The 27,086-nt window shown below is 38.6% G+C and overlaps 6 protein-coding genes across 13 annotated transcripts in view; 3 read left to right on the top strand and 3 right to left on the bottom strand.

Annotated features, from left to right (window-relative positions):
• The window catches only part of LOC138129251 (neurofilament heavy polypeptide-like), a 32,935-nt gene extending 28,332 nt beyond the window's left edge, over positions 1-4,603 (bottom strand). Inside the window, exon 1 of one of the 4 annotated variants that reach the window (XM_069045540.1) lies at positions 4,047-4,603. In XM_069045540.1, the coding sequence (XP_068901641.1) occupies positions 4,047-4,095 (49 nt within the window). In that variant the 5' untranslated portion in view covers positions 4,096-4,603. The remainder of the gene's footprint in view (positions 1-4,046) is intronic. The other 3 variants (XM_069045535.1, XM_069045538.1, XM_069045536.1) reach the window with 3 other exon arrangements.
• LOC138129254 (zinc finger protein 235-like) overlaps positions 1-9,184 on the top strand; it is a 38,081-nt gene extending 28,897 nt beyond the window's left edge. For both annotated transcript variants that reach the window (XM_069045547.1, XM_069045546.1), the window contains exons 2-11: positions 6,523-6,700; positions 6,751-6,885; positions 6,932-7,185; positions 7,238-7,395; positions 7,654-7,891; positions 7,945-8,097; positions 8,150-8,309; positions 8,359-8,488; positions 8,539-8,706; positions 8,755-9,184. In XM_069045547.1, the coding sequence (XP_068901648.1) occupies positions 6,545-6,700; positions 6,751-6,885; positions 6,932-7,185; positions 7,238-7,395; positions 7,654-7,891; positions 7,945-8,097; positions 8,150-8,309; positions 8,359-8,488; positions 8,539-8,706; positions 8,755-8,954 (1,752 nt within the window). In that variant the 5' untranslated portion in view covers positions 6,523-6,544 and the 3' untranslated portion in view covers positions 8,955-9,184. The remainder of the gene's footprint in view (positions 1-6,522; positions 6,701-6,750; positions 6,886-6,931; positions 7,186-7,237; positions 7,396-7,653; positions 7,892-7,944; positions 8,098-8,149; positions 8,310-8,358; positions 8,489-8,538; positions 8,707-8,754) is intronic.
• Positions 9,058-9,954, bottom strand: LOC138129259 (mitochondrial potassium channel-like). The gene has a single exon (XM_069045553.1). The coding sequence runs from the start codon at positions 9,952-9,954 to the stop codon at positions 9,109-9,111; it is 846 nt and encodes a 281-aa protein (XP_068901654.1). The 3' UTR covers positions 9,058-9,108.
• A 31-nt stretch (positions 9,955-9,985) lies between these two features.
• On the top strand, positions 9,986-23,015 carry Hcs (holocarboxylase synthetase-like protein). Of its 4 annotated transcripts, none has more exons than XM_069045544.1 (12): positions 9,986-10,118; positions 10,169-10,215; positions 18,990-19,226; positions 19,276-19,437; positions 19,490-19,643; positions 19,909-20,059; positions 20,111-20,623; positions 20,979-21,669; positions 21,722-21,898; positions 21,992-22,397; positions 22,451-22,664; positions 22,715-23,015. In XM_069045544.1, exons 3-12 carry the CDS (start codon positions 19,017-19,019, stop codon positions 22,890-22,892), a joined length of 2,856 nt encoding a protein of 951 aa, XP_068901645.1. In that variant the 5' UTR covers positions 9,986-10,118; positions 10,169-10,215; positions 18,990-19,016; the 3' UTR covers positions 22,893-23,015. The 4 variants fall into 4 exon arrangements, with proteins under 4 accessions (XP_068901645.1, XP_068901643.1, XP_068901644.1 ...); XM_069045542.1 differs by having other exon boundaries at positions 19,909-20,062; XM_069045543.1 differs by having other exon boundaries at positions 18,970-19,226; positions 19,909-20,062.
• On the bottom strand, positions 10,228-11,308 carry LOC138129261 (microtubule-associated proteins 1A/1B light chain 3B-like). The gene is made up of 4 exons (XM_069045555.1): positions 10,918-11,308; positions 10,770-10,858; positions 10,607-10,713; positions 10,228-10,554 (listed from the first exon to the last, which is right to left on the bottom strand). The coding sequence occupies exons 1-4, from the start codon at positions 11,051-11,053 to the stop codon at positions 10,389-10,391; spliced, it is 498 nt and encodes a 165-aa protein (XP_068901656.1). The 5' UTR covers positions 11,054-11,308; the 3' UTR covers positions 10,228-10,388.
• Positions 23,016-23,143: 128 nt separating the features above from the next.
• On the top strand, positions 23,144-25,728 carry Orc1 (origin recognition complex subunit 1). Its single transcript, XM_069045548.1, has 6 exons — positions 23,144-23,989; positions 24,041-24,203; positions 24,292-24,411; positions 24,863-24,981; positions 25,032-25,389; positions 25,445-25,728. Exons 1-6 carry the CDS (start codon positions 23,280-23,282, stop codon positions 25,676-25,678), a joined length of 1,704 nt encoding a protein of 567 aa, XP_068901649.1. The 5' UTR covers positions 23,144-23,279; the 3' UTR covers positions 25,679-25,728.
• Positions 25,729-27,086: the final 1,358 nt, after the last annotated feature.

Here is a 27,086-nt window from a genome sequence, read left to right as displayed (position 1 = left end):
TTCATAAAGGTGTGCATTATGCGTGACCTGTCGGTTGTAAAAGAATCATGAGGAGCTCCAATCGTACTTACGAACTAGAGTAAATGTTCGAAATTTCTGCCTTCAGCTTCCAAACATAATGCTACTCTCTTCGCTTCATGTTTCAACTGACCTTCGCAAAGTCGGGACATCAATTAAATTGCAGTTATCAGTAATTACTTGCATTAATTCGGGAATTGTGCCGGGCCTGTTTTTGAACACGTTGTGTTTCAGGTATGGAAAAACAAAATAATCAAGGCAAGATGTTGAAAGTCGAGAATGACAGTAACTATTGACATTTGAATTAAATTTTTACGTGCTGCCAACTGAAGTGTATTAATCGTGGCCGTCTCGATTTTTTTAAATTTTCGATCGCACGGTATTTAATAATTGAATTATCCCTTAAAAAAAGCCTCTAAAAAAGCGAAATCACGAAATTATTACTCAATATTCAATCGCCGCCACTGTGGTGTAAGGTGTAACGCCCGTGTGCACGGGTGACAGATGTCAAAATCAGAAATAGCAAGATGGCCGTGCAACGTTAAAAAGTAAACTTTAGACGTTAGTAGACTTTACTAACTTTTAGCTTCAAGTACTGCAGCAAAACAGATTTTTTTTGTGGCCCGCTTGAAGATAAAATAGTAGATTATGTATATCATTAAGAGCAGAAGGTCTTTTTGTGTTTCGCCCAGTTGCCACCTCGACTTCGTCTCGGTGTTCAATCTCTGAGCTTAGCACAAAAAGACTCACTTCTACTCTTAATGATATAATCAACGATTTTTTCAAAAACCTCTTCGCAGTTTATTTTCTTAAGATTGTGCAATCTCGGAAAAATCGAATGAAACCGTTTTATAAAATTTGGTATTCAAACCAATACATATAAAGTTGTGTAAAATATACCGTCCAAACCACAATGCACAAATATGCACGATGCGGTGAAGCTCCAGTTTGTTGAAACCGTTTCAAAATCACCTTCTGTTTTTTATTCACCAAATACAACATGCATTAAAAGAAAAATAGTTGTCTTCATTCAGTATTGTTGGATTTATTCATTGCAAGCTTCGCTAGTACTTACCTAATAAAGCAAATAAAATGGAATAGTCAATATTGTAAGTTCAAAGTCTCAGACGAGAAATTATACGACAAATTTAAAATTTATTGAGCCTTCTCTAGAGCCATAAAAATCATCAGAAGAAAAAGTTTTCAGTTATTTGGCTAAGAGTAAAAGGGTAAAAATCAGGGAAGATACAATTAAATCGATAAAAAAAACAATCAGAGATCATCATTAATTGAGATCTTTTAGTTAAAAAGCTTCACGAGTGGCTAATTCACCGTTCAAATAGCTAACAACTATCACCAGTGATAAGCCTTTTATTATGTTTATTTTTAGTGTAAATCAGTGAAGTGCAAACATTCCAAGTAGAATCTTCCGATGAAATACCAAAACTGATAGTTGTGTTGTGGAGAAAGTGGAAACTTTTATAAAGTAGCTTGTATTATCTGTTTTTTCATCAAAGAACCATCAACACCGCAATTTACAGCTGGCAACATTGTACAGTTTTGACCAAGGGTGAAAAATGTCATAATATAATCAATCACTTAGTTTTGGGTCCATTTGCCGAATCAATTCAAGGTGATACCGGGGCCCCGGTTTTGTTCACTGTCCACTCACTTGTCGTCCAATGAGCGGCTTTCGTTCGCGCTGCGTTGGTCCCAACTTTCCGATAATTAGTTGGCGCCGGCCGAAGTTGGGCCCACTTTCGTTCACGCGCTAAACATGTTCGTTTCATTCACTCCTCCCCCTCAACAAAAAGACTGGGGCTCCGTAAAAAGAAGCTGGACACAAAGACAATGCTCTTCTTCGGGAAGAGGCATCGGTATACAAATCGACACCGGCCCCAAAGATGGATGCGACAGTTAGACCGCTCTAGAGGGCCAGTGGTAACAAAGGCAACGTGTTATACTGCAGTCTTCATTTGAGTTTGCGTATTTTCAAGGACATTAAAAATGACAGGTGTAGCCAATTAAAATCCCTAAATTTAGTAAAATTTTATTATTGCAAACCTAAATCAACAGGTCGTGATTCTTTGATAAAAAAGAACAGATAATAAATCAGAAAATTGGCGCTATAGTTCTTGAAGCGTCTGTGAACCTTGCAGAAATCGAAAAGTTGTTTTCTAGGTTAACAACAGCAGACCGTTGACGTTTCTTTAACACTTCCGCGAAAAATCTGCTTATACCAGTGGCGCTCTTGTTTATTTTATAAATTTGCTCCAATTATCTACGCCCATGCATTGAACGCTTATTTGCGTAGAATTCCGCTACGACATGACCTATAATTTGCGATTTGTTTTCTTTTCGATGGCTTTGTTGAATTTGGTTCAATTTGAAAAATTTGGCTTGTAAATTTGTTTTGAAACAACAATCTGATCACGACAAAAAACACAGAATGAATCTCTATTAATGACGACGACAATAGACCAAGCCACGAAAATAGCAAAAACAAAACTATTTCGATCCATTCTAAATGATCGGCGACTCTTTTATAACCGAAGCACTGTTCCGCAGCCAACTTCTTTCACGCTTCGTTGAAAAGAGCGCCAACTTCACGCCACACAAGCGGAAGCCTGTACTTTAACCGGTGAACTGTACAAATATTATTTGTTGTTGCGTTATCCGACGAAAAAAACTTGTGATTTACAACGGTTTCGGTAAACTGATAACGAACCGGGGCGATAGCGCCACGAAAATCTTGTGATTTTTCACATCGCGATGTCGTAACGGAGCCGCGCGATAACACCGCGCCAATTTTTAATCCACTCCGACCCCGATAGTCTACGCCACTGGAAACCGGGACGAGTAAACACTCGATCCGATTGCGTAACAACGCGAAACTCACTATTTTTATTATCGCAATCGCTGGAATTACAAAACTAGATATAATTGTTTTTAGATTGGATTTTAAGCTCATCGAAGTTGGTTGCGCTTCATTTTTGACGGTCCGAATCTAGCTCGGACGTTCGTTTCCAAAGTCACAGCTCACGCGTCCAGTGGCGTGCGTCACATTTTAAAGTCCGAATGAAGGTTTTAAAAATAAATTGTGAGCGGCTAAAGGTCGACGAACGTTCATTTTGCACTCTTGTAGATTATTCCATTAGTCGGGTTTTCGCTGTTTACCCACCGGAGCAGGTATCGAGATCGATATCTGGAAATGTTTAATCCCGGAAGATTGCTTCGCTCTTTTGGTCTTGAAGGGAAACCTCCCTTGCCGAGGGTGTGGCTTTCGGGGTGGATAAGCCCGAATGTCAATAGAGAAATTCGAAATTTAATTTGAAAAAACAAGCGCCGCTCGTTCTCATCCCTTAGAGTCGACATGCGATCCACCCCCGTCGATAAAACATCTAGGTACAGTCTGGTACAAAGTCCCACACTGAATTGGCCACTTTTCCGTAAATTGTCCAAAGAAAATTAATCGAGCGCAGCAAATAGGAGCTTCATTGTAACACGACGACAGTGGCGTAACACGCGCAATAACTCATCCAAGACTTATTATATTATATTCTGGTCTGATCCAAGAGACTTGGCACGGACTCAATTCGAGCGAAGAATGTCTTCGGCCCCCCGTCCCCCTGCGACACATCCCAGCGTTGGTCCCATACGTCTGTCACTTTTGATGGATGTCGTTCATTTGTTTGAGACGCGAACACGTGATAATTACTCCCCGAAATAGTCTAGTCTGGAGGAGCGGCACCCGGATAATTTATTTTGATGGGCGAATCTGTTAATCGGCGTCCTTGAACTCACCTGATCGAGATTTGGACCAGACACGCCCAATTAGCGCGAAGAAAAAAGCCGGCTTTGGTGATCGAGCGAGAATGACGTTTTCGACCCGTCTCGGCTTGGGCGATCGTCGGCAGGGGGCGTCTTCGACGTGCTAATTGGGGGTAAAGTGCGCCGCGATTATGGATCTGTTGTGATCCGAATCATTTCGATTTCGAAAGGGTCAAAGGGTCTCCTCTCCGTCTTACCTGTGATAGTTAAAGTGCGCCACCTGGTCTTCCGACCCTTCTTTCCCATCTTTCCCTAAACTCCCGGTTGGGTTTATTCCAGCATTCAACGAAGCGCACAGTTTTAGGGAACACCGGATCTCCGATGCCGGAAAATTCAAATTTCACAATTCTGGGCAATTTTGCGGGATCGTTCTGTTCCTGTTTCGAATTCTTGTCCCGCGTGTATCACATTAACAATCCGAAATCACCACATCACCATCTACTTTTTACCCGCTTTTACCCCATCCGGTCTACAGCATGATCGGTACCAGTGATATTACATAACTCGAACCGCTTGTTATCGACTAAATTGTCTCTGCATACCCACTAAAGCACTCTGCGCCGGAGCGCCGCTTCTTACACTATTTTGTAACCGGTCGGGTTCTTCCGACACGACTCGGCCGCGACGCCTCATCGTCCGACCTTAACATGGCACGATTTAACCCTTCGCTTACGATTTTCACATTTTCTTTGGAAATCGACTTCAAAACACCGAAACACGACGAAATATAAATGTAATATAAATACCCAAACAGATCTGGTCTTTTGCACCTCCCGGAGATACTCCAGCCCTTGAAACATGTCGTTACGTTGCGATAAGCTCTGACTTTCGCCTTATCTTCCAAATATTCTTAAAAAACATTACAAGTGCCTTAATCTCACGTGTTTGTGACAACACGTTTCCCTCACAAGAGACCAACTTGACGAACACATTTGAACATCATTACAACTTTATTTTTATTTATTTAATTTTTAGATAGACACTCGCCTCCCATTTGTCGTCTGCAATTAATTAAAATGAATCTGACAGAACGTAATCTTCTTATTTTTATAAGACACGAAAAGAATATTTAAAGAACATGGCTTTTGGCATGTATTATACGAATTTTTGTAGACTTTAATAAAAAGAATTACATAAAAATTGTTGGAAGTTTCGTTGGCAGGTCATCATTTTGTTTCTGTCCCAATAAAACTTTGTAAAATTGTTACGTGAAGAGTTTAAAATTATGTGTATAAGTGACGTTGTCGTGACGAATTATTTGCTTAATTAATTTTGACTTCACGTTTTTGATTTGACACAATTAGATCTTCATGGTGGACAGACGATTTAATTTTTCTAATTATAAATGACAATTTAGACAGGTATTTTAGTTGAGCTATATTTAAACACGATAATAATAAAATGTTGCTGACTATTATGCAACCAACATTACACAAAACAGAAATCTTTAATTTCCGTAATTTTAATTATTTTTAACGTGCTCGCTTTATATTTACACTTGAAATTTGAAGGTCACTGTAAAGATTGTTTATATCAATAAATAATATCATACAGGGTATTGCACAAGAAGTAAGGAGCCCCACTGAATTTAAAATGCAACCCGCAATACACTAGTAACAAATACATGTGTATTATGGGTTGCATATTCAATTGCAAAATCCAATTAGCAACGTTTTCAACGTGACATTTAAGACTTGGCGATGTAAAAACATGTTTAAAGCAGATTTAGCGCCTTAAAGTCACAATTTCAGCAGCAATTGAGACATTTTCATTACCAAAGATCAAGGTCAATCACAAAATTGCGATTCGAGACGTTTTTATCTTGATTTTTGTGATTTGGTGGTGTAAAAACAGTCCGAATCGCTTGACACTGCTCTTTGGTAATGAAAATGTCCCAAATATTTGTGAAATCGTACTTTTACGAAGCTAGTTCTTCTCTAAATATGTTTTTTGTTCGACACTGTCAGAATTTGAGAATTTTCTCCTGTGTGAACGGATTTTGATAAATGTCACAACTTGTCAAAACGAAACGTCAAGCTAATTTTAAAGATGTTAAGGGATTTGGAGCCTTTAAGGGGTTCGTCGAACAAAAAAACCTTGTATTCAATTCGTTCGTGTGTAAATTTGGCTTTTTTGGCATGAGTGGGCCAGTTTAAAACGCGAGTGAAACGAGCGTTTTCAAGGCCCATCATCATCAATTCGATTGATGACATTTTTTGACAGAATTAGTACGGGGTGATCAAGAAGGACTGTTTAAGTTGGTAACACTGGATCGTATTTTAAATCGCATAACAGGAGTAACTTCCGGTTGTTGGTGGCTTGTCGTTGTTAATGCTATACCTATATCAGATATTTGTAAAATAAACCAACAAAACATATCCGGTTGCAGTGTTATAAATAACCGAATTATAAAAATTTCTTAATTGTACTGCCAACTTAAACAGTCCTTCTTGATCACCCGGTAGTTAGGCACTCTAAAAAAAGTAGCAAACTAGATGACAATCATTTTGTTCCACACTGTATATTTTATGCACTTTATTTTATCACTCGGCTGAAACATGAAATTTACACAACAAAAGACCGTATTTTCAAAATCGAAACCTCCTTTCCTGGAAATTTTGAATTTGTATTGAGCAACAGCGCCATCTTGAACTTATTCAGTTTTTTCGACAGCTGTCATAATAGAAGCCCAAAAATGGAAAATTCGGAGTCGTCGGAAGCCGTAGAAGTAAGATTGAGCGATGTGTGCAGAAGTTGTCTGATCAAAACCGACAATATGACAAATTTTTTCCCGAAAAATGACGCCACTTCGGACATAATCGCGATGCTGTCGTCTGTAGGAAACATTGAGGTTAGGTGTCAGTCAAATGTAAATATCAACAAAAACATAATTTATCCTAGATCGAAATAAACGAGTTCTTGCCGTCATATTTGTGTAACATCTGTGAAGAAAAATTAAGGTTATCTTATGAGTTTCAATTGCTGATACAAAGGTCCAATGAAATTATACGAGAATGTGTTAGTGGAACTGAGATGGTAATTGGTGTTTCTTGAAACACCAGCAACTAAAATGCATGTGCAGGTTTCAGAGTGTCATGAGGAAAGCCAAATTGAGTTGAAATTTGAGAGTGGTGAAAATATTTCAATCAAAATTGAAAATACTGACAATGATCCATTGAAGCTGCCTAGAAAACTTTCAGAAGTTTGTGCTAGTGAAGTAGAAGAAGCTATCAAAAAATGTAGGGAAAAATTTTATAGTAATAATAAATGCATTAAATGTGGTTTTGTTAGTTGCAATACTAGAGCTCTATCAGTGCATATGACTCATTTACACAAGTAAGTTTCAATCTCATTTTAAAACTGTTTAATTAAAATTGAGTTATTGAAGGGATGTCAAGGATCACTGGTGTTCAATTTGCAACTCAGAAGTAGAAGTTTTATCTGAGCATTTGTTGTCTCATGCTGAAGATGAATTCAAATGCAAATTCTGTGGGAAACACTTCAATTCTAGAGGCCACTTTACTGAACACCTGAGAAGTCATTCAAGTAAAATGCATTCACGTTGTTTTGGCATATTGGGAGGCCATGGAAATTTAACGTTTAATTTGCTAGTAAAGTTGTCTGTTGAATTAGGTTATGGTTTTCTAAGTTTGAGGTTATAAATAGCGTCAATGTCTAGTTATGTTCAAACAGTGTGTCCAACGTTAAAGAATTAAATCATGGCCTCCCATTATGCCAGAACAACGCGAACGGTGTTTATTTTCCAGTTTCATGTAGTGACATTGTTTAAGCAATATTTTCCAGGCGTGAGACCCCATAAATGTCACGTTTGTCACAAAGGTTTTATTGCTAGAAGACATCTAGCAAAACACCTGAGGATTCATATGAATAACAGACGCTACAGATGCACCTTTTGCTCACGAAATTTTTCCACACAAACGACCCTCCACAATCACTTAAAAGCGCATTTTCACAGTAAAATTAAATTAGAATCAATTAAAAACCTGGATGATGATGAAGAAGAAGCGTCAGAAATCAAACCGTAATTATTGCCGTCACAATTGGGTAGTTTCAGCTCAAGTTGTGCTTTTGTAGACTGAACCTGCCACAGAATTTCTGCAAAATTTGTAAAAAGCGAGTGAGAAGTTTGGGCGACCACTTTGCCAAATATCACGAGAATTCCAATCAAGATGAAATAAAAAAGAAAAAAGACGGCGTCCTGTGTACTCTTTGCGGGAAAAAGTTCAAGTCGGTAACGTTGGTTAGGGGATTTTCGCGTTTGACTCGATTATGTTGGCAGTTCTGGATCAAGATTGCGCCTGCACATGCGAACCCACACAGGGGAAGCCCCTTACAAGTGTTCCTACTGTGATAAACGGACGACTGCTAGGAATCAAATGGTCGTGCACGAGAGAACCCACACGGGGGAGAGGCCCCACAAGTGTAACGTATGCGGCAAGGTAATGTTCTGAAGCTTTGTGACTTGTAAATGATAATTGATATTCGTAGGGCTTTGCCCAATCCAGCGTCCTAAACACCCACATGAAAATCCACACGGGCCGCCCTGAAGTGTGCAATATCTGCTCGAAACGTTTCTGCAGACCTGCCCAGTTGCGTTTGCACATGCGCAAACACACAGGTTGTCCAATAATAAAATAACAACAAAAAATCACCAACAGTTATTTCTAGGGGAAAAACCTTTCGAGTGTACCGAATGTGAACAAGCCTTCAAACAGCGGAGCCATCTAACGGAACACTTGAAAACTCACAGTGACGAACGTCCCTACAAGTGCACACACTGCGACAAAGGTTTCAAGCAAAGTTCTTCGTTGAAATCTCACATTCAGATACACCTGGGTAAGTCCCGCGCGCCCCCCCTGGCGAGTGTTTTACGAATTGTTGCAGGCAAGAAGCCTTTCAAGTGCAGTCAGTGCCCTTACGCCTGTCGCCAGAGCTACAGCCTGACCCAACACATGAAACAGCACAGCGTGGACGCGCCGCGACCCGAAAAACCCCACGTCTGTTCGCTCTGCCAAAAAGGCTTCAGCACTGTCGCGATGCTGACGTCGCATACGGAAGTCGCGCACAGCTTTTTGCCAATTTGACAGAGAGATGTTGCGAATGGGAAGAAAAAAACTTGACGGGGGAATCCCCGAGTTGCTGGAGCCTGATAAGACTCGGTATTCATGGAAACATAACAAATTACTGTACAGTAACAAAAACAAAACATTTTATTACTTATAATTCTAGCAGTATTGACTAATTTGTGGAAATTAACTTGAAAATGACTAAAAGAAGAGCACTGGCTCCTATGTAATACACGATCTGTCTCCTTTTTGCTTCGTTTTCCTTTTCAATCATGAGAGCAACCTCGTTCTGTTTAAAATTAATAAGCTCAGTCAATCTCCCTGTTTCACTCTTCACAAAGCTGATTATGTCATTATTAAAATTATCGTTACTTCTATTGGTCTCTAGTATCGGTTCTGCTACTGTATTCCTAGTTAGACTCTCCTCAATAAATCTCTTCAAATCACTCTTTCTCAGTGTTGTATAACAAAATGCAAAAAATGAGCCGGCAATACTTAAAATGATCCCAAAATATTTCGTATATTCCAGCTGTGCCCTCTGCTTCTCGTGCGAATCCCTAACGGCGTTAGTAAACGCCGTAAAAATATCCCGTTCAGCTTGATCGCACTCCTGGAATGACCTTGCAGATTCATGTTCTAACCTCAAAACTTCCGTCTCTTCTTTCATCAACGTGAGAAACTTCTCGATGTCCTCTTGGCGCTTAACCTTGTGGATTTCATCCTGAAGCTGGTTGGATTTTTTGCGAATTTCGGCAAGAGCTCGGCCCACCTCGCGCCGTTTATCTTGCGCTTCCAACAAGCGCTCTTGCAGGGCCACCACTCGGTCTTGGTACAACTTCACCTCGTCCAGACCCAACAGTTTGGTGTACCAAGTGTTCAGACTGGCGATTTTCTTGTGGAATGCGTCTCTGTTGACAGTCTTGAGGGTCTCCCAGTAGATGGGGGCTTCCGAGCGCAGGCGTCCCAACGTCTGGTTGACCCCGTTGACGCTCACAAGACGCAACACGGACAGTCTCATGGCCACACGACTGTTCAGTAACTCATGTTGCAGCCCCCACGTTTCCGCCGACTTGACGTTAATTTGACAGTGACAGCTGACAGTAAGTGTTGCCAACCGCTGCGACAACCTGAGAATTTTCCGAATTGCGGTGAAGTTCTTTCGCGATTTTTGCCGTTGCACAGGTAATTTACACCTTCTGCGCCCGTTTAAACGTAATGCGACCTATTTCCAGCTAAAACAGGTCGAGTTTCATTGAGATCTTCGCAGGACTTCGACTAGGTGAGTACCCCCTTCAGCTGTTCAGATCCGTATATTTAAAAGTGCAAATACATTGATAACGACAATAAAACTACTAAATGGACACTACTGGACACACAAGAGACGACAAATTATTAATACTATTTACATCAATTAACGTGATTAAAATCGAAAGGGTATCCCAAGGGTTCGGTTCAGGCACTACCAAATACTTCTTGTGAGGCGTAGGTTACGTACAAAAATCCATCGGGGCCTGCGTGAGCGCTGTAGACTTCGGCCAGAGTCAGCGAGAGACTGAGCATGGATCGGTTGTTGACTAACAGGTACAAAGCGTGATTGGGGCCCAGCTGCAGCTTATTCCTGCACAAAAACACTCAAAACTTGCAATTCGCGGCGTCAGCCAGTACTGTACCTGATGATGGTCTGGAACTGTGACATCGTGATTTCTTGGGGCACCAAAAACTTGCACTTGTCCAGATTGGGCAACTGCAGTTCTTTGGCGTACCTCTTGATTATGATCTGTTCGAAGCGCATTATTTAGTAGCGTGGGTGACGGACATGCCGCCGCGACTTACCGGGATTTTCGTGGGGAACTTGTTCCGGAGCGCTAGGACTTCTTCGCTCCGCACCTCGCCACTGGAATCGCTGTCGTCCATCTTTACCTCTATCACAATCACAACCTTCAGATACTAAAAACAATCGCGGAAAAAAGTCTCAACTGACCTGTTTTTTTGGGCCTGCAGCGATGGCTGTTAAAATTGAAATCGGTTATCTTCCCCGTCATTACTTTAAAAGGGCAACTGTTGTTGTTTTCGCACTTGTAAGCGAACAGTTGGTCGCTGCTGTCGCTCAGATACATTAAAATTGCGATTTTAAGGGGGCTGTTTTGTGGGAACTTCACTCGACCGGCTTCGCTCACAAATAAAATCGTTCATTTGGTGATCCCCACCACAACGAGATTATTTCTTTGCTTGTTTTATTATTGCGGAGCGATATTTACAAGGAAGGAAAAAATTTTTAGTAACGAAAGATAAAAACTGGGCATTGTGTGTGACCCACTCCTCGAGACTCGACGCGTTTTTGACTTTATCCTTATTTTCGCCCCATCTGAATTTTTCGTTTCAAACGAGACACACAACAATTACATCTCCGATAACTTAACAATACAGTTTTTTCGTTTTTTTCAAAGCTCGATCGCATCCTTAATTATAAACAAATAATACAAATTCAATGTGGTCAATAGAGCCAATGAACTTAGACGACGATAAAAACGAGATTATCTCGGCAAATTATTCCGTTATGTATTTATAATTATATTTCTGCATTTTATTGTGGTCCCCCCTGTGGGTTGTTCTTTTTTCAGAAGCGTTCTAGAACATGTCACTACTTTATGTACATAAAGATTAATCCATGTACTTTGAATATATTGTTAATAAAATAATGTAATGTATGAATCGACTGTCCCAGCAGCGATATGTTTAAATTAATTAGAGTAAACTGTGAACTCTAGCGCCGTGATAATTTCACTCGAAAAGCAATTGAGAGAGATTAGACCGGTCCGGCATTTAAATTTTTTCATTTTAATGTAAATCTTGCAAACGGGACATATTTTTGCGATATTCCGCACCGAACATGGATTAATATCATGTTTAAATCTGAAGAGAGGGGCGGTAATCGGGGCAGGGCCCATTACGAATGTCAAAAGTTCATCTTTTATTGTTCGATTATTTTTGCTCTTTCCTTTATGAAACGTTAATCAGCGCTACTCGAGTTAAAAATAATTCGTATTATTATTTACAATAGATATAAAGGAATATTAAAATTGAATTGTCCAAGGACAAAAATATTTGGTTTTCGGAGACGTGTCCGAAGTATCTGCATCGGGAACGCGTCACGACGAATTTTTGATAAAGTTTTCAGATTTGACCGGCGCAGACTTGTTGCTATGGAACTGGTTTACTACGATTTTTTTTTTTTCGATTTTTAATTTTTATTTTGGTGATAACTTTGGTGGAACTTATTGAATGACAAATTTTGATAAGCACAGCGATTCGTTCTAGTCTGTTCCAAATGTTACGTTTTGCGTTTACATATTTAATTGTTTCACCTTTTGAAAGCAGAAAAGTAAAGACGTTATTTTGTCAAAGCAAATAAATTGAAAAACTTGACTTAAAAATGTTGTTTGTTATTCGGAGGTGTCGCAAAGTTCAAAAATGAGAATTTAGATTTGCACAAAAATTAAAAGAGTGCAGGATTTGGAGACGTTCAAAATTTATCAAACCAGTTTTTTTGGAGACTTTTTCAATTGGAGAGATATTCGGGTCAAAGGTTATTAAAAGAATAATTTTTATCAGATATTTTTTCATATTGGTAACGTTTAAATGATATGTGTATCTATTTTGCGATTTTTTTCAGTTTTATGTTCTTATAAAAACGGTAGATATACTTTTTCTTTTAACTTTCAAATAAAAATAGACCAATATCCCATTATGAATAAGTTTATACTGAGTTTCCATACGATTATTGGCGCCACTCGACTGGCGCCAATTTGGGTGCAGTGCAGATACGAAAATTCACCTGGCGCCAATCAGGTGGCACCACGCCAGCAAAGTTCGAAGTCGGTGAACTTTTCGGAGCCAACGTTCTGTCGTAGCTCAAAAATGTTGTGTTATTCGGAGGTGTCGCGATTTTCCAAAATGAGAATTTTATTTTCTGCAAAAATTAAATATCTACAAAGCAAATGTGCAGGATTTGGAGACTTTCAAAATGTATCAAAAACTGTTTTTTTTTTTTGGAGACTTTTTCAATTGGAGAGATATTCAGGTCAAAGGTTATTAGAAGAATAATTTTTATCACATATTTTTTCATTTTGGAAACATTTAAATGATATAAATATCTATTTTGCGATTTTTTCAGTTTTATGTCCTTATAAAAATGGTAAACGTGCTTTTTCTTTTAACTTTCAGATAAAAAAAAAATAGACCAATATCTCATTAAGTCATTATGAATATCCTTTATACCGGATTTCCACATGTAAAGGTTATTGGCGCCACTTGACTGGCGCCAATTTGGGTGCATGTGGAGATACGAAAATTCATCTGGCGCCAATCAGTTACCATCACTAATCATCACGCCAATAAAGGGATCTTTTAATTTCTTCTTTGGTTAAATGTTTTTTAAATTTATTTAAACGAATCTGTTTTTTTCTTATTTCGTCATTTTTCCAAATAGCATCAATTATTTCAACTTTGGTATTAGTCTTGATTTATACAGGGTGAAATTGAAATGCACCATAATATGGAAACCATAGTATTTTCAATTCATAAAGTCCAATTTAACTTGATCCCACCCCGAACGAGACGCTTCTGGAAGCTCTGATAAATCGAAACCTGAATAGCCGCAGAAACGTTTTAAAAACAGTCACAAAACCTTACTATGAATGAAATAACCCAAAAACACTTTAAATACATAGAGCTCGTTTTTTGCGTTGCACTCGATAACTTTTTAATCTTACGTATTCTTCCTAATCAGTGGCGTACTCAACTTTTGCGCAAAACTGAATGCACGTGATTTTCACAAATGTCTGCAGATCCTGGGGTTTTAATCGATTTCACCCTGTAACACATAAATGTGTGGAAACCCATACTGGTGCCATCAATACTGGCGCTGTGAAACTGGAACACTCCTGACGCCAATAATCTTTGCATGCCCAAACCCGACATTAGTGTCAGCTTCAATAATAATATTTGATTTTGTGAAGTATTGCTTTTAGAATCTACGTCGCTGTCATAAGGCATACTTCATTGATTGTTAAAAAAAAAGAATAGATGTTTCATATGTTATTTTTTGAGGTCGGTAAGGACGCACCACTGTTCTCTTGTTCCTTAACGTGTAGCTTTTCTGGGGTGTTGATTTACTGCCAACGTCCCACTTTATATGAGGGTCGATAACGTGCCTTGGGTTAATTACCTTTCCTGCGTTATATTAAGGTGGAAGCTACACGTTACATTAATTAAAAGTAGGAATAATGAAAATTGTAGATGTACAGTTAGAGACACGGAATTTCGGGCATCATTGTCAATATACTGTCAAAAAATGTAAAATAGGCTTTACATTATTCACCTCAATGATTGACATGCGACTGGCGTGAACAGAAAATAAATTTCAAAATTTGACTTTTGAATGTCACGTTGACAATAAAGAGTGATTTACATAGTAATTTTTGAAGTGACAGAAAAATGATGCCCGAAATTCCGTGTCTCTAACTGTACTACGAAGAGGATTTCCATTTCTACAACTAAGTTGTGGACTTTTAATTGTTTTTGTTCGGTTAGCAACACATTTACGATTTTATGTTGGTACACTTGATTGTTAAATTCAAATATGACAGTTCAAAAGTCAAAATAAATCAAATTGTCGTTTGTTTCTTGAATCTTAACCTAGAAAGCGAATCAACAGACAACTCCCATTTATTCGGAAGTGCCAACCCACTAAATTTGTCTCAATCATTAATAGTCACCCGGTATCTTAAATGTAGTAAATCTTAAAGCTTTCAACGTTTTTTACATTCGATGTTGCAAAGCAGTTTTAATAAGTATGAAGTTGGAAACATCATAAAAAAGTAAAACACACTAATGGTCTATGGGTCAACAGGATGTAATCTTAACTTTGTTATTCAAAATGAAACGTAGGTACTCAATACTGGCACTTCGAGCTTATTTTTATTGATTTTAACCCGTCAGAGGGGCGGTTAATCAATACGTGCTGCAAAAAATTTCACTTTTATTAAATAATTGTGTTCAATACATATTTTGGCGAGGGAATGCGACAGACTAAAATTATCCATTACAAAGCGGTAGCAGTGAAATGAATACTGTAAAAAAAAATAAATTACCTAGTTATTGACGCCACATCTTTGTTAACTTTTTAAATTAGCAACGATCTGGAAGACGCCCTTAAAGAAACCACTGAAAATACAATTATTGTGACAACAGCAGCAACTGTACCAAGGTTTTCGCATTAAGAAAAATCAAAACATTTCTGTGTAATTCAGTGACTCAACATCGTCCAACAGTTCTTGCAGTTTTATCGGTTGAAAATGAATTTGTCAAAATAATTCAAAATTTTAATGTCAAAGTGTTGGACAATTTTGCCAACAAGAAAAATCTTCGGATGGATCTACCAGATAATACACTGACTGACACAAAAAACGACTCATTATGATTTCTTTAATAAATGATCTTGAAATTATATTTGTGCTTATTTTTCTTTATTATTTGTTAGAAAATGAGAGAAGACCAATGAACGATCAGGATCTGACAAAGACAGACTATGATCCTGATCGTTCATTGGTCCCGATCGAAGGTCTCTCTCATTGTCTAACAAATTTGCTACAAAATTTAGCATCGTGTCAAACAAGCTTTATAGTTAAATTGGGATATTTTCAATGATCGGGAGTGCTATGGTCACCATGGCAACCGAATTGTTTTGTTTAAATAAATTATTAGAAAATTTGCGCTACTTCCATGTTGTGTTTTTGTCGGTTGATTTACGCGTTAAAAAATTTAATTTGACAATACGAGATACTCATTCAAAGTGCTGTTCAAATTTTGGCAATTTTTCATAACATACAATTTTTTCTAAAAAATTGCTTTTTTTTTTTTTTCATGAAAATTTTTTTGCTGTGTTTAATGTTTTGTTTGTCGGATATTCTTTGGCAAAGAATAACTTAAATAACACGTATCAATACAACATGATATCAAAAAAAAAGACAATGAATAACTTAATTACATATATTAATAAAATTCAAAGTGAGTCGTTTTTTGTGCCGGTCAGTGTAATATATTATTTGACGAGCTAATACTAATAATGCCTATCATAATCCACGAGTGTGAAAGTTAAAAAACGAGCCGCAGGCGAGTTTTTTAATCACCAGAGTGGATTATAAGCATTACTCGCGAGTTAAATACGACGTTTTATCTACGACCTACGACTTTTTTTCATAAAACACTTAGCACTTAGCTTACAAAATTTTTAAGATCCGTGACTTATGATAAATCACAAGTGACTTATAATAAGTCACGGGTGTAATTTATGACTAGAATAATGTATCTATAGTTACGTAAATAATAAACGTATTATTAAATGGTCGTGGATAAAAATATTAAAAATCACTAGGTAAGTTAAAAACCGCGTGAGCAACAATTACTGATGGGAGTTGGTAATAAATCTATGGTGACTTTATTGCGTCCCTGTTGGCTAAATTTGTCATATAACCGGAAGTGACGTGAATTTGATAGATCGCCGAAAATTAGGTGTGTGATGCGAAGCACCGGTTTATTAAAAAATGAGGAATTTTTAAAAACAAACGAGTTATGGCGAGGAGAAGTCATTTAATTTAAAGGTGCTGCACCAAATGAAATGACTCCAATTATTATCAATAAAAGATCACAAAAACCAGGATGGACGGAAATAGGTAGTACAATTCACAGTTTTGACAATTTCAAGTAAATTTTTTTATTGCCAACTCAAACATAATAATTGTTGCTCACGCGGTAGTATTGTTACCAAAAAAAATTTCTTTTGTTTTTAAATTCTCAGATATGCCTTTATGACATGTGGGCATTTCACACGCCGCCATTGAAATGTTGCTTTGACAGAGAAATAAAACAACCATTTTTATTATCAATTTAATGAAAGTGTTCAGAGATAGTGACATTATTAATGTAAAATACTTACTTAGTAGATTTATCACTTAATTTTTTTTTCTTCTTCCTCTTTCTGTAGACAACTAATTTGCTGTTTTATAACAAAGCTGTTAAAAAGCCATTAAAAAAAATGACAGTGACAGCGACAAAAATTGACAGTTCACATGAAAGCGGCAAAAATTTCGTAACATGAGCATGGCCTGCTTCGACTACAATCATTTATAATAACCCTGTATTATTCTCTACTTTGCGCCCGTATGAAAGCCATTACGAAACCCATTTTCGGTGCTGTAATACAAATACGTATTCGCGTTTTGAAACAAACTAGTGCAATTTACTTTTTTCAAGGTTGGCATCCCTGATCTTGGCATGACTAAAATGAAATGTCAAAACAAACGCCAAAACAAAACGAATTTTATTTTAAGTTGTTCCGTGAAATACGCATTTGTTGAAAACGTTAATCGTTACATTAGACGTGTCTTGGGCAGTTCGACCAATCCCGATCTCGTATTTCTGGCAGGGTGCGTACGAAATTGTCTTCCCTCATTTTTAATTTGTTGATAACAATTGAAATTTGAATCTTCCAAACAATATGACATCTGTTGCCATTGCCAATCACCACAAAATTCCCTAAATTTGAAAATTGGTAATTTTCACTTAAAAATAGGTTAAAAAGGTACAAAGTAGAAAAAATGGTGTATGATATCTTGTTCATAAGGCATTTTGTAGCACTTACTCCTTCCTAAATCCGCGCGTGCTACAAAATGCTTCTTATAAGACACGTATCATAATGTACTAGGAGTTTTTTTCTTTTCATTTGTTTTTATATTTTTAATTGAACTCAATTTCCATATTTTTGATGAGAACCAAGTTTAAAAAAAAAACATTTCAGTAGCGTGACGTAACGAAAGCAAGCGATCGCACCAAAATATTTAATTTCCTTTTAAACGATTTCTTTGAAATATTTTTTTATCTCTTATACATTTTTAAAATCACCATTAACTAGAGATAACCACTACAAATTGAAAGATCCTATTATGTATTAATAAACTCGATTATAGTTGTTATTTACTTTTCACAATGTAAACATATTTTTTTTGCGTATGTTTTTCTGGAACATCTGACACATTGATTAGTTTATTAAAATTGACGAGATCGACCAGCTCGTAATAGTTACGACAAAAATTGATAAAAGAAGTGGCAATGCATCGCCACTTCAGTAAACCAGGTCAGCGATTTACATTTGCCCTCATTTGCCAAGATATTCCACAAATCAGATAGAACAAGTCCTAGTGTGTGATATAAAAAAAAAATCACACCAACAAAATGATCGAAATTAATCACAATAGACTGGAGCACATTGTACAGCTCGACTTTAGCATCAATCAAAATAAAATTGTTTATGTGTAACAACAATGATAATGAAGTGAAACGTTTTGGATAACATCCAGTATTATGTCAACAGTCAACACGGACCTCCGACACAAAGTGCTAGAGGTTAACACTAATTTAGCTTAATATACCCAGATCATAACGCTAAATAATTTCAATCACAACATAATTACTCGAGAGCTGTTGGTTTTTTAAATCCATTACTATTTTTTTGCATTCCAACGATAAATCAGTCACAAATTGATAAAAAATATTTGTACCAATTAATTTTGTGCGTAAAAGATGCAACCAGAAATACACCAACTAGTGACATTTAAGTTGTCTCAAACTGTACCTGCGATTCTAATGTTTCTAATGAATAAATCCGTGATAATAAAAAAACCGAAGGAAACAATAATTTGTAAATTGCTCGTGTTAAGAACGCGTCCAAGCAACTTTATCTCTTGTTATCGCAAAATTCTTAATAATATTTTGATTCCAATATGTAATTAAGCATTAAATAAACCCCCGCCAACGTAATTATACTGCAATATTGATAAAACCGATCGATTTTTTCATCTAATTATCGGCAAATTAAAATTGTAATTCTGTTACAAGGCCTCCTCGTGACCCCTCGTCAACAACATCTTGTAATATTCCTCTGCAGTCCCATAGCAACCACTTTTCGTTATTCCAGACTACAAGACATGTTTGCAGGGACGTACCATGGACGAGTAGGGAGTCATGATATTCACCCTGTGTTACGCCTACGCCACCATAATCCAGTGGTGGCGTTTACGCACCCTGAGGAATAAACTGAACGGAACGTTGAACGACCACAACGCCCTCCTGGTCTGTTCAGGATGCACCGTCCACGACAGCCGAAAGCACAGGAGCTTGGAAAATCTCCTCTTCAAGACTGAGAACCGGATCGCGTGCACGGTGGTGCCTAAAGTACGCATCCCCTTGCTCGAATGATCAAAGCTTAAGGCGGTTTTTGCAGCAAAAGCTGAATCTGAACCAGTGGATCGCGTTCCCGAAGAATCTACGCTACTTTCCCATCAACATCAAAGACAATAAGCTGCAGATTGACAACGGATGCATATTTATACTGTTGCAGGCGGTTTTAGATAATTACACCAGGCATGAAGGCGCGATTATTCAGGTATGCAGTCGCACGATTTGTGTCACAACTGTGGCTAGTAGTTTTGTTGCAGATCGAAAACTTTGGGGAGCTGATCGGATGGAAAGCCACAGATTCGTTCGAAGTCGTTGTGAAAACTGATTTGAACCGGTTGACTAAGTTGATCAATCAATATGCACAAACAGAGATCGATATCAATCATGAATTAAAGCTTCTCAAAATCGAAAGTGAGTTTCTTGCAGAGGGTGATAACCTCAAAGTGACATAACCTCAAAAAAATTTCACGTTTAAAAACAGAATCCAGACGAATTCGGAATGAATTGTAGGATTTTTTGCAATGTTTGAGAGATGAGGAATTTTTTGTTCAAGAATTTTGTTACCCGGTTGCCTCGAGTGTTTGCAAGTAATCAATTTTTTACCCTGAGTTCGTTTAGAAAAATAACAATCGATTGATTTGATGTGGTTTTAATTCATTTTGAAATGTTTATGTAGCTGTGGACGTGGAGGGAACCACGACGGTGATAAAATACGAAAAGAAATATTTAAGGGGGCAAACGTTAAAATATTCATACGCCCCAGTCCACTGGAACAAATTTGTATCAGAGGTGAAAGACTTGTACGCCAAAATTCGTGATATTACCAAGTAGTGCTCTGAATTAGTTTTTGCCCCAAGTACTAATTTGTTTCGTTTCAGTCCTAAAATTAAAATCGAAAATGGTTCTACTAAATGTTTTGACACGTCAAACACGAAGCCGGTAAAGAAGGAAGCCAAGAAAAGCGCAGAAAAGACCTTGGACGTGAAGAAGGAGACGAAGAAGCCGTCGGATGACAAAAACACGCTGGACGTGTCATCCGGAGCGGAGCACAGGAGGCACAAACAGAACAAGATCGAGAAGAAAAGTCGAGATGGTGGGGCGAAGTCCAAGACGGACTCTGCCAAAATCAAACACAAATCGAAATGCGTGGAGGAGAAGAACGAAGCGCCCAAAGCGAAGAAGGAGCATAAGAGGACGGTGAACAAGTTGGTAAAGCAGAGTTCTGTCAAGGAGAACGAGAGCGAGGCTAAAATGGATGATAGGGATAAAAAGGACATTCAGTCCGCTGGTTTGGGTCAAGTGAAGCCTCCGAATGTCTTAGTTTACGCGGACAGCCTTATCACCAAGGATAACGTGAAGAGAGTCTTGTTTTCCATCTTAAATAAAGAAAGGTAAATTTCTGACAGAAAAGTAAGAAACTAGGGGAAATTGCTTTGTAAGGTTGGTATTAATTGACGGCAACAAAATGGGTGTTTAATTATTATTAATTGTTTGCAAATTAGGGAATCGGTAAATAAAAAACAGTATCGAAACAAAATATTTTCGTCGGAGTGGCTCATTTTGACAGAATCATAGCAGAAACAAAAAAAATGACACCATCGACGCTTTAAATTTTAGTAATCGGTGCGCAAACTGTTACCAACCCAACAGTGACAAAGTTACTGATGTTGAATTATGAACTTTTTGGTTTTATTTATTTTTAAATATTTTTGAGTTATTTTTTTCGAAACGTCAGTTATTTTTCAGGTACACAATCTACGACTTGCCAACCTCCTCGAAGCACGCCAGTTGGGACAAATCCACCGTGTTGGTGGTAGTATGCGGGGGGGTGCCCCCCGACCTGACCTCCAGCCTCATCCAGTACTTCCTGAGCGGCGGCCACCTCCTCTGCATATGCAGCGACCTGATGTACAGCGTCCTGTACACTTTCACCACGGCCGAAGTGCGCGAACACGAGCTGGTCAGATTCTCGTACGGATCATGGGAACGCGTCAAAATGATGCACCACATATTCTGCTACCAAGCGTCCCCCGCCAAGAAACAATTCAGCAAAGACTCGGACCAATCGAACCACAGCAGCAACGGTTCAAGCCCTTTGGCGCCGCGAACGCCCTCCAACGTCGAACTGCGGCACAACGACAAAGACTACAACATCCAAGTGCAAGTCCTGGGGACGGAGGAGACCTGGCAGACCCCCAGTCTGTTGCTGGCCAAGGTGAAGGCGTCGCAGGGTCGCGCGATTTTCTCGCAGGTCCACCTGGAGATCGATCCCGACGAGTTCGACAACGACGAGGACAAGTATCGCTCGCTGCTGAGCAGCAACGAGGCGAGACTCGAGATCTTGAAGGATATCCTGTCGAATCATCTGAATCTGGTTTGTGACGAGAGCTTCGGGAAGGTGCAGTACAGTCCCGGGTATTTCTTGGGGCGGTACGACGTAAGTAGACAGCGGGGGTTGATCGAGCTTTCGTGTTAATCTCACAATTCAGGCGAAAATGAACATGATGTCGGACTGCGAAAGCGTTGCCAACAACCAACTGACCTGCGATAAAATCAGTGTTGTTTTTTGTGGTCACAACGTCGATCCAGGCGCAGCTACGAGCATTAGGCTGCCGGTGCTGATCCATTCGTGTCCTTCAAATTTTTCCACTCTCGACTATTTTGAGGTGAGTTATGGAACATTTTGAAACAATCAAGTTGTTCATTAGCAAATTCTAAGCCACAATAGCATCATCACAACTGACTTAACCCTTTTCCAGACTCTAGATACTGAAGACATAGGTCGCTTAGTTATTTATTCAGATATTCTGACCAGCTCGCAACATCTGCTAGCCAAGAAGTTGAGGCACGGCTTGGTGGTGATACCAAGACAACAAACCAACGGTGTGGGTCGTTCCAGCAACACATGGTTGAGTCCCATGGGCAGTGCCTCTTTTTCCCTTCAAATGCACATTCCGTTAGACACAGCTGTGGGGAAGTCGCTTTCTCTTATTCAGCACATGGTGATGGTGGCGGTAGTGTCCGCCATTAAAAAAATGGAGGGTTACGAAGTCCTCACCCTCGGAATCAAATGGCCTAATGATCTCTACGCGGACTCCTCGATCAAACTAGGAGGAACCGTAGTCAGTTCCACCATATTTTCGCATCTAGCTATTGTAAATATCGGTCAGTAATCCCAAAATAATATTCGGAAGTGATTCAGTTAATGTATTTGACAGGATGCGGTGTGAATCTGTCCAACCAAAACCCCACCGTCTGCATAAACGATCTCATAGAACGAATCAACAAAGAGAACAACACTTCTTTGAGACCCATCCCTTACGAAAAGTATTTCGCTATAGTGTTCAATGAAATCGAAAGGATATACTTCGACGTACAAAAGAAAGGCATCGATGGATTTACCGATCTGTACTACAAACACTGGTTGCACAGGTGAGGGAAAGAATTTATGAAGATTTTTGCAAAAATGATGCATTTTACAGCAACGCCGAGGTCACAATACAGGACGAAAAGGGTGACACTAAGAGGGCCAAGGTCGCAGGAATAGACCAGTACGGTTTTTTGACAGTTCGTTTCGAGGATGGTACCGTGACGTCAGTCCAGCCAGATGGTAATTCGTTCGACATGATGAGCGGATTGATCGCGCCAAAGAAATTCTAACCTATTTTAAAGTGTTTTTATTTTCTATTTTTTTAAGAATAATTAAGTGTTTTTGTCAAGTTTCTTCGTTATCATTGTTGTGTCTTGATGTACTACAAAATATTAAAATGATGTTGACTACAAGTGGGTTTCAGTTTAAGAATTTCGTGGTTTTAGTGCATTTGGTCCTGTCGTGTATGTTGGGTTGCATAATATAGTGTATGTTGGGTTGCATAATCTAACCGTCAAAATGTTACTAGAAAATCACCAAAGGTTGGTAGAACGTTACCAAAAGTCGCGCCAAAACAAACTGTCAAGTGTGGTGTGCCGTGTGTGATATTTCGTGTAGAAAGTTTAGTCTTTTTGAGGCAGATAGTTGGGTAATTTACCTTGGATTTTGTGGGAACGATGTCGGTAAGAAAATCGGCGCGTTTGCAACGTGCGGGTCAAAATACCCCATCCAGTCCGATGTGCACAGCCCCCTATTCCCCACGACTGAGAAACGCAGTAAAACGCAATTTAAACAGTTCTTTCGGGGCGAGCGAACAAGACTGCCTGTCGCCCCCTAAAGTGGCGAAAAGCAAGACGAAGCGCGATAACCCCGCGGAGACAAAAACGGGTGATCTCACGTTGGTGATAAATAAGAAGTCTCTAACGTGCCGCCGGAAGTGTTACTACTACGAAAGTTGTTCCGAATCCGAAGACTCGGATGCCCAAGAGATATTTATAAACGTAAAACGGAAAGTGAAGACTCCGGTGAAGTACAACGACGAGACGTACATCTCCCCTTTCAAATCTTTGAGAATAACAGATGAAGCGCACGTGACCCCAGTCAAAAACAAGGCACTCGCGAAAGACATTTTTTGTGAGGCGAAAACGCCCAAGAATTCGGCCAAGAAAGCGACACCGAGAAGCACAATTAAGCTGATCAGGGAGGGGGTTATCACTCCCAAAGTTCAGTCCAGAAGCAGGACTTTGGAGTTGGAAAGTACCCCCTTGAAGCGGGCCAGGAGTCAGTTGCACGTGTCTTACGTTCCAACTAATTTGCCCTGCAGGGAAAAGGAGTACAAAGATATTTTTAACTTCTTGGAGGGAAAATTGTTGGATAAATGTGGAGGGTGAGGTTTAAATCAAATTAAGAATTGCAATGCCAAAATGTCGGTTATTAGGTGCATGTATATTTCTGGAGTGCCAGGGACTGGCAAAACTGCAACTGTGACAAGTGTGATTAATCAGTTGGTAACGATTGCCAAGGCGGGGGATTTACCGGAGTTTCAGTATGTGAATATTAATGGGATGAAATTAACGGAACCGCGACAAGCGTATGTTGAGGTAAAAAAAAAAATAGGCACGGCATCAAGGCCGGATACAGATATTTATATCAAGCAGTAATCATTTAAATAATATTTAAAATTTTTAGATTGTTAAACAATTAGTAGGGAAAACTGTAACATGGGAACAAGCTCAAACCACGTTAGAGGAAAAATTCACAAAGAAATCCAAACAAATGAAGTTGCCAATTATTTTACTAGTAGATGAGGTAAGTTTAATAACAATTTTTTATTACAAGAAAAATCAAGAGGCTACCTCATCATTCACTTTACCAAAACGTTTGTCTTTGTTTGAGTCCTACGCAGAATTATACAATGTGATTTAAAAGAAAAAAAACAAATCAGAGCAGGCGTTGCAAATTATCGATCATGTCGTAGCGGAATCCTGTGCAAATAAGCGTTCAATGCATGGGCGTAGACAATTTGTGGTCTCTACTTTATAAAAAATCATAGGTCATGAATTTTAGATAATTGTGCATTTTATTCTTATCTGATAATGGAAAAAATTATAAAATAACCATTTTGCATTCGTAAGAATGCGTAATTTACCAGCTTTATTGCCAAAAGCGACGCCACTGCTAAGCAGATTTTCCGCCAAAATGTCAAAGAAACGTCAACGATGTGCTGTTGTTAACCTAGAAAACAACTTTTCATTTTCAGCTGGACATCGTATGTACAAAAAGGCAAGACGTAGTGTACAACATATTAGACTGGCCGACCAAACCAAATACTCAACTGATTGTGATAACCATTGCTAACACAATGGATCTACCTGAAAGGTACCACCCGCGAGAAAATAAAACGATTTCGTTAAGTTTGACAATTGCAGACTGTTAATGAATCGAGTGACCAGTCGCCTGGGCCTTACCAGACTCACCTTCCAAGCCTACACCCACAAACAACTCCAAGAAATAGTCGCGAAACGTCTGGCAGGAACCAACAGCTTCAACCCGGACGCCGTCCAACTGGTCGCCAGAAAAGTGGCATCCGTGTCCGGGGATGCCCGGAGAGCTCTGGACATCTGCCGACGAGCAGCGGAAATCGCCGAGACTGAAGGAGGTGATACGCAAGTGACCATGTCTCACGTGAACGAAGCTCTGAGAGCCATGATCACGCAGCCGAAAGTTAGAGCGATTAAGCACTGTTCACGTTTGGAGCAGTACGTGCTGCAAGCGGTCATCTCAGAAGTGGGCAATTCGACTGTGTGATGTGTGTTTTTTCTAATGCAGGACACGTTTTTAGGTTGAGAGGACCGGCATCGAAGAGACGATTTTTTCGGACGTTTACAGGATGTTGGTGTCGATTTGTGCAATAAACGGATTTAATTTGGTGTCTTGCACTGTGGCCTTGAGGGCCGTGTCCAGACTGGGGGCGTGCAGGTTGCTGCTGGTCGACCAAAAGTGTCACGATCTTGACGAAAGGATTATCCTGAATGTCAGTCCCGACGATGTGTATTACGCACTTAAGGAAGAATGAACTGTGGTTTTTATTTGATTTGTGACAATAAAATGAAAATTTAAAAAAAATTGTTTATTTGTTCTAATCAGTGTTTAGAAAAAGTGAAGTAAAAAAAAATCAAGTCAATACAACAAGAGTTGAGGAACTGGCGCATTTTTGAGTAATTGTTTTAAATAATGTCGAAATTTCATCAAATCAATGGCGGAGTTTAGTTTTGGTTCTGTGCTCCATTTCTTACCACGTGGGTTCCGACAAGCCAATCACGAAAAAGAACTTTTTCTAATTCAGTTACGAAAAGTAACCATTGTGATATGTCATTTTAGTTGTCAGACGTGCTTCATTTAATAACTAGTCAAAAAAGTGACATTATATTATCACGAGTGTTAAAAAGTGACATATTATCACTAGTGTTAAAATAGTATTTTAAAAGACAAGTTTCATAAGACCAGTCTTGAAGCACGAATTCAAGATTAAAAAACGAGTGGCGTAGCCACGAGTTATTTTAAAGAATGAGTGCTTCAAGGTCTTATGAAACGAGTTTTTTATACTATTTTTTGTAATTTGCCCTTTTTAAGCCGTTTTTAAACGAAAATGTTTATTTTCCTCGATTTAGGGATTTTTGTGGCGGTTGGTAATGTCTTAATTTTAAAAATGAAAATTTGATCAAGTCTTCAAAGTCGCCTTTTGTTTTATCCTAATTCTGTCACAAAACACGAATATGGAAGATAATCTTTCATGTACGCCCGCTAAAATACGTGAAATTGCCAAAACTACGGTCGCGAATTTGTTGCCTGATAAATCCTGATAAATAATTCTTTGCACATTTTGTAATTTAAACTGACACGCATAACGGATCAAGCTTTGCCAACCTAAAAATTTTCGTAAAATGTTCCGTGAAATAATGGCTATAAGGACATCCCAGATGATGACGTCGCGTTCGTTAATACGTCTATTATAGAGAATCAAAATGGAGGCAAATTACAAAAAGTGACATTATTATCCCGGAAAATTATTGAAATAGCAGATTTAAACAGGATTTTAATTAGAATGTGTGCTTTTCGTAACTAAATTAGAAAAAAATCTTGTATGAAACTCGTAGCAAAATGGCTATTTTTTTGCACACGACATGTTGTCATGTCTAGTGCAAAAAAGACGCTCAATTTGCAACTCGTTGCATAATTATTTGGTGATACCACGCGATTCTAATGCGAGTCGGTGGTGTATTTCCATCCGCACCAAAGGGTCGTTGGATAGAATTAAAAAAAAAAAAATGGAGAGCTAAAGCAAAATATGAAAATAATCGCGCTGCTGCTTTAGAAATGAAGTACAATATTTTTTGTAACGAATAAATCAAAAATATTTAAAAATCAAATAAAAAAAGTAAATATGTAATTAACATTAGCAACTTTCTTACTATTGGGTTGGT

The sequence above is a fragment of the Tenebrio molitor genome, chromosome 4 (genome assembly GCF_963966145.1).
Source record: "Tenebrio molitor chromosome 4, icTenMoli1.1, whole genome shotgun sequence".
NCBI classification, from domain to species: Eukaryota; Metazoa; Arthropoda; class Insecta; order Coleoptera; family Tenebrionidae; genus Tenebrio; species Tenebrio molitor.
This window is presented reverse-complemented; position numbering and strand designations above follow the sequence as displayed.

Excerpts from the sequence above, each read along its gene's own strand:
- LOC138129259 (XM_069045553.1), bottom strand. The coding sequence starts at position 9,954 with ATGAGACTGTCCGTGTTGCGTCTTGTGAGCGTCAACGGGGTCAACCAG.
- LOC138129261 (XM_069045555.1), bottom strand. The coding sequence starts at position 11,053 with ATGTATCTGAGCGACAGCAGCGACCAACTGTTCGCTTACAAGTGCGAA. Across the intron at positions 10,859-10,917 it reads CTGCAGGCCCAAAAAAACAG|AGGTAAAGATGGACGACAGC; the intron begins GTCAGTTGAGAC and ends TGATTGTGATAG. Across the intron at positions 10,714-10,769 it reads AGTTCCCCACGAAAATCCCG|ATCATAATCAAGAGGTACGC; the intron begins GTAAGTCGCGGC and ends CGCTTCGAACAG.
- Hcs (XM_069045542.1), top strand. The coding sequence starts at position 19,017 with ATGATATTCACCCTGTGTTACGCCTACGCCACCATAATCCAGTGGTGG. Across the intron at positions 20,624-20,978 it reads TCCATCTTAAATAAAGAAAG|GTACACAATCTACGACTTGC; the intron begins GTAAATTTCTGA and ends GTTATTTTTCAG. Across the intron at positions 21,899-21,991 it reads CCACTCTCGACTATTTTGAG|ACTCTAGATACTGAAGACAT; the intron begins GTGAGTTATGGA and ends ACCCTTTTCCAG.
- Orc1 (XM_069045548.1), top strand. The coding sequence starts at position 23,280 with ATGTCGGTAAGAAAATCGGCGCGTTTGCAACGTGCGGGTCAAAATACC. Across the intron at positions 24,204-24,291 it reads CGCGACAAGCGTATGTTGAG|ATTGTTAAACAATTAGTAGG; the intron begins GTAAAAAAAAAA and ends TAAAATTTTTAG. Across the intron at positions 25,390-25,444 it reads TGCAAGCGGTCATCTCAGAA|GTTGAGAGGACCGGCATCGA; the intron begins GTGGGCAATTCG and ends ACACGTTTTTAG.